General features: G+C 41.0%; 1 protein-coding gene across 1 annotated transcript in view; it reads right to left on the bottom strand.

Moving 5' to 3' along the window:
• Positions 1-6,000, bottom strand: part of LOC128687001 (putative neural-cadherin 2) — a 1,231,968-nt gene that overhangs the window by 98,623 nt on the left and 1,127,345 nt on the right. Inside the window, exons 18-20 of the mRNA XM_070082105.1 lie at positions 4,130-4,299; positions 3,266-3,428; positions 2,462-2,653 (exon numbers count right to left, since the gene is read on the bottom strand). Of these exons, the coding sequence (XP_069938206.1) occupies positions 2,462-2,653; positions 3,266-3,428; positions 4,130-4,299 (525 nt within the window). The remainder of the gene's footprint in view (positions 1-2,461; positions 2,654-3,265; positions 3,429-4,129; positions 4,300-6,000) is intronic.

Here is a 6,000-nt window from a genome sequence, read left to right on the forward strand (position 1 = left end):
GCTTACGTCTGCCGGGGATATACTTATTTCTCGCTGCCCAAGTGCAGTGAAACTGTTTGGCACTAATATTTACCTGCCATATTGGGTGTAGGAAAACTGCGAGAGCTTGTACGGTGTCCTCACCCAAACCTAACTTTGTTCATTCCACACTGTTCAAATCCAATGCTCAGTAATGAACCTGCTACAAGTTCGCTGGGTAAGTTATTCCGTGTAAATAAAGCCAGTGAACACTTGTTTCTAATGCCATTCAGAGGAATTTCTAGGTAGTTGCATGTAGTGGGACTATCATTTTCAAGACTTATTTTGTTGCACCTTTCACCAATTGCTCCAGATTGTGAAGTTGTAATGTGCCCATGTTACTCTTGTTTTACACTTTATTTTTGATGCTGTAGAATGTTTCGACCACTCCACATGACAACAGTGACCTGCCTTCCATACACTAGAGCATTATATCTTAAGTGTGTCCAAGCACGCAACCTTTCAGACACCTCCATGTAAACCTCACACAATATACCAAAACACCTCATTGATAAGATTTCCGAAATCTTGAGGATGTATCCACACTTTGCATTATAGAACTGTTTCTATAGAGGAAACTGCAACACAGTTATAACCATTTTAGTGGCAATAACAAATAAATATATATATATATATATATATATATATATATATATATATATATATATATATATATATATATATATATATATATATATATATATATGTCGTGCCGAATAGGCAGAACTTGCGATCTTGGCTTAAAAAGCAACGCTCATCTTGCCATATAGGACAAGTGAAAATTTGTGTATGCAATAATTTCGCCAAAATCATTCTGACCCTAACGAAAAAAATATATTTCACTGTGTTTGTTTAGTATTAAATTATTGTAAACAAATCTAAAATATATTTAGTTGGGTTAGGCTAAAATAAATTGTTCTTGTTATAATAAGGTTAGGTAAGTTTTCTAAGATTCTTTTAGTGCAAAATTATAATTTTTTACATTAACATTAATGAAAAAAATATATCTTTAAACGTATAAGAGAAAATTTCAGAAAGGACTTAATTTTAAATGAGTTCTTGCTAACTGACCAGTTTTACATATTCGGCACGACATATATATATATATATATATATATATATTTATATATTTGAGACTGTATTCCGTACTGCACCGTGTACAACAACTATATGAAGTAACTAAGATATGAAATGACTTTCTTTCTGGTAATGTAACAATGCTCAGCGGGGTCTGACAAAGACCCAATGTGACCTCTGTAATCATGATTTTTGCGCTACCGCTCACAGGATGAGCTGTGGGTGCATAAAAATTAAGCCATTGAGGCGACGCAACTGAAAACTGCCTTTCATGGAGAGATAAGATAATGAATGACTTATTTCTTTCAGTAATCGAGCAAGACTCGGGCTAGGCTCTATTTTGGGAGAATAAGAGATGTGACCAAGTTTAGTCATACACGCACAACCCGCATATAGGCGAAAATAAAAAACTTAAGACGATGTTTCGGTCCGACTCGGAACATTAACTAGTTAATGGTCCAAGTCGGACCAAAACGTTGTCATAAGTTTGTTTCTGCTATGTGCGGGTTATTTATGTATTGTTCTAGTCACAGTATTGTGCCATTTTGTTCTCAAGTTTAGTCATGTTCACTTATTAACTGCCCTGTTAACCAATTAATACCATAACAGCCTCGACGAATTCTTTAATTTAGGGAGGTGCTGCTATAGTCCCTTCACTCAATCACAGATGCAGAGTAGCTACTGCAATGATGCACTGCATCTGGTTGGAAAAGGCCTCGAATCTAGTGTTCTTGATCCAAGGAATTGCAATTTTTCTCTTCTTTTCATTTTTGCATCATCGACTCAGGCGCTGTACTGTGCAGTCGACAGACAACTTCATGTTCAGACAAGACGTTACCTATATTTTACATCTTATACATGGTAAATTAAAGTAATACGAGAAATATCACAGATGCTGAGCACAAGAAATGACATACGAAAAGTATATAGTACGTAGTATGCAGCGATCTGTTCAATGCACATATGACCAGAGTGTAGCAGCTCGCCTATTCCAATGGAATGACTATTATAGAAATATTCGCTAACAAGAATTTTGAGATGTATTTTAGAAGGACGAGACGTCGAACATGAAGACAACCAAACTTACAGGAGATATATTCAACTGACTAAGAAGGATCAGGGAGGTTTGGCGCTTCTGGTATGTTATATATTTAAAGTAAAAACCTAGATGAAAACAAGCAGTAAAGTTTAATAATAATTGAATATTTATTTCTTCGGACACTAGACAGAAGCTAGTTTAGCGTTGGTAGGAAAGTTAGTTGTATCAGTCAGTTATGACCATGAGGATACAGAAAATTTAATTTATTTTAGCAAGAAATGGCTGTTCTTCACGTTATTTCGAAACAGAAGAGTGATGGAGAGTTACCTGGCGGCGGTGCAGGAGGAGGAGCTGGTCGAGAGGTTGCCGGGAACTGGCTGTGAACCACACCCTGGCACCCTCCCTGCTACTGCTGGTGGGCGGTACAACACGCCCCTCCAGGGACAGCACACTCACGCCCACTCCAGCCACCCGCTTCACTGCCGCTGTCAGAGCTTCTAGTGGGGTCTTGCCTTCATGCTGTGGCCAAAGATCCAAGACTAGAATTACCCATATAATGATTATCATCTACCAAAAATATAGTACTGGTTCATGTCAAAGAAACTCAGGAATTCTTTAAATTGAAAGATTATCTTTCTTGTAACTAGTATTTTTAATTGTGGTTCTAGTTGTGTGTATGGGTGCACTCATCTAATTGTGGTTGCAGGGGTCAAGTCACAGCTCCTATCCACGCCTCTTCACTGGTGGCTACTAGGTCCACTCTCTCCCTTCTACACGAGCTTTATCATATCTCCTCTTAAAGGTATGCATGGATCCACTACATCACTTTCCAGACTATTCTACTTCCTGACAATACTTCCTAACATTCCTGCAACTCATCTGAGTCTTCAGCTTCCAATTGTTACCCCTTGTTGGCGTGTCCCATCACTGGAACATTCTGTCTCCGTTCACCCTGTCAATTCCTGTTATTATTTTGTGTGTCGTTATCATGTCCTCCCTATCCCTCCTGTCCTCAGTGGTGTCAGGTTGATTTCCCTTAACCTCTCTTCGAAGGACATGCTCTCCCTGCTCCACGAGTGAGAGTGTGAGTGTACACTCGCCTATAAAGGCAGAGATGTGTGTATTAGTTACCTGACGAGTGGTGATGAGGGCGCGGGGGTCGTGGCTGGTGACGTACGCTGGGACGGCGCAGGGAACCACGTCACGGCCGACACTGGTGACGGTGACGGTGACGTTGGCCGCTACACCACTCTGGCCCTGGATGCTGTCACTCACTACGAAGCCAAGCTCGTACCTGCTCAAGAAGTTCCGCCACTACACCGATAAATTCTCTAAGACACGGTAATCAACACCCTTTTGTGTAGCATTTACAACTAAGGCCAGAAGACGAGGATGGACAGGAGAGAAGACACTGGAGTTATACAAGACACAAAGATAATTAATAAGGATTTAGTTCATGTGTGCTAAACTTCTCTTCCAACTGAATTGCAATTGGGCTAATTTATTTTAAAGTTCTTGATAAAGTTTAGCCAAATATTTCACCTTCAACGTGGGAACGAGGCGCAGGGATTGAAGGTAAGTGTTTGTCGAGGACCCCCGACACCTCACAACAAAAGTCTTAAAAAATAATGACTTGGTGAGAAGATTCCTAAGTTTGAAGGTGAAGAACCCACAGAAGAGCAACAGATAGGAAACAGAAGGGAGGGGAGAGGGAGGAAGAGGAAGGAGGGAGAAAGATGCGGAGAATATATAACAAAAAGGCACAATACCGTGACTGGAACGATACACAAATAACCCGCACATAAAAGACAGAAGCTTACGACGACGTTTCGGTCCGACTTGGACCATTGACAAAGTGTGACTTTGTCAATGGTCCAAGTCGGACCGAAACGTCGTCGTAAGCTTCTGTCTTTTATGTGCGGGTTATTTGTGTAAAGATGCGGAGAACAAAACGAATATGAAAAACAGTCAATAATGACAGAAAGAACCACTAACCTTCCGTCAGGGGCGTGTCCGCCCATGGTGACGTAGCCAGAGTGGGCGTCCAGGGTGAACAGCGGGTGTCCAGGCTCTCCCTGGGCCCAAGCCCACGTCTTGTCCTTGGCATCCCAGTCGTCCTCGTCTTCCACGTACACACGACCCACGGGGATAGGCATGTCCTCGTCCTGTTCGTGGAAGGTGTGAGGTAAGAGATGTAGAGGAAGGTACATGGAAAACATAGCAGAGGACTTGCAAGTCCACACCGACTCCATCTGTTGAAAAGATCTACATGTACTTCGGTCTAGATTAAGGACTATCTAGTGTTATCTTGGGGTACGAGTCAAGGGTAAAAAAGAAAAGCAAAATGAAAAAATATATACCAGACCATGTTGGAAAAAATGGCATGCAGTTTCCAGGAGAGATTTAACTGGCTGGAAGACGGATTACAACTACCTCTACTAAAATAGTACTGTACTATCTGAATTACTCAAGAACTGTGTGTACAAATGGTTCTACTTCTGGTTACCGCTATTTCTGCTTTGACTATCACAACCTCATCATCTATCACTACCATTATTTACTCTTGAATTGTTATCAACTGATCGTCCAGAAGAAGTCTCTGAACAAACATCACGAATGTGTTGACTTCAGTATGCACCATCTGTTGTATATATGTAACTGTCCTCGTGGATTTAGCTAGTGGTTGAGGCACCGAATGCACAAGGCAACATCTCGCTCCTGTGTTCTCTCACCATACTATGTGTAATGTAGGAGGCAACTCTCTTAATTATCAGGTCACAAACAGGACCTGTCTAGCAATTGCCAATCTGCCACACCCTTCCCAGGTAATGGGGCAATTGCTAGACAGGTCCTGCTTGTGACCTGATATTTGTAAGACAGTCGCCTCCAACATCACACATGCTGATCAATTTAACTTTTTATCACTAGTTGTCCGGCGCTCATCAGACTGAGGATCAAGCCTTCAGCATGTCTTGCGATGAAAGACCCCACACGAGTTTAGCGCTTAACATGAATTATTTATTTATGACATAAAACAATTTGGATTCACTGGGCAATCTTGACTGATATATTTATACCGAACATGAATGTCATGATGGCTCTGGTAACGCCTTCCACTAGGACACTATCCAGCTGAATCCTAAACTTGCAAAGTACTTTGCTTGTCACGATGGTTCCTGAACGACAGTATTATCTTCGCTCTTACAACATTAGTGTCGAATTTGTTTAATTCTGTTATAATTCTGTTTAAAAAATATAAAACCTTGGCAATTGTTTGTGTTATGATCTACCTCGCGGTTTCATGCCATTAAGTCGAGTTATGAACTGATGCAACATTTCTTATAGTTCATGTTCGAATGTGTCCTCGTAGTGTCCGTTTCTTGAGAGAGAAAAAAGGGTGAATGATTGGAGTCTTTCTTCATAAAGTTTGTTTCTGAGTTTTGATACGAATTTGGTAACTCATCTATGTATCCCCTCCTGTATATATTCCTCTTTTATGCAATTTGTAAAATAAAACTGGGCAGCGTATCTAAGATGAGGTCTATAATAATAATTATAATCATGGGGGAGCGCTAAACCCGTAGGATTAAACAGCGCATGCGAGGGGGAATGGAAGGTATTCAGGGACAATTCAGGGAACAGGAGTACAGATCCAATTCCCTAGGTCAAGAGCCCAGCGTCGAGGAACCTTCCTTCTGGGGTTGTCCTCACCAGCCCAATAAAGTTCGCTTAAGATTTAAAACGTAATAATCACGTAGCCCTTCGTCGTTTCTAATGTCAAGTTCCTTCTTTCAGCCTCTCACAGCGCATTCCTCTCAGTTCTGATGCTTTGGGGTAGGATGTGCGCGTGCGTGTGTATTCATCGA

The sequence above is a fragment of the Cherax quadricarinatus genome, chromosome 7 (genome assembly GCF_038502225.1).
Source record: "Cherax quadricarinatus isolate ZL_2023a chromosome 7, ASM3850222v1, whole genome shotgun sequence".
NCBI lineage: Eukaryota > Metazoa > Arthropoda > Malacostraca > Decapoda > Parastacidae > Cherax > Cherax quadricarinatus.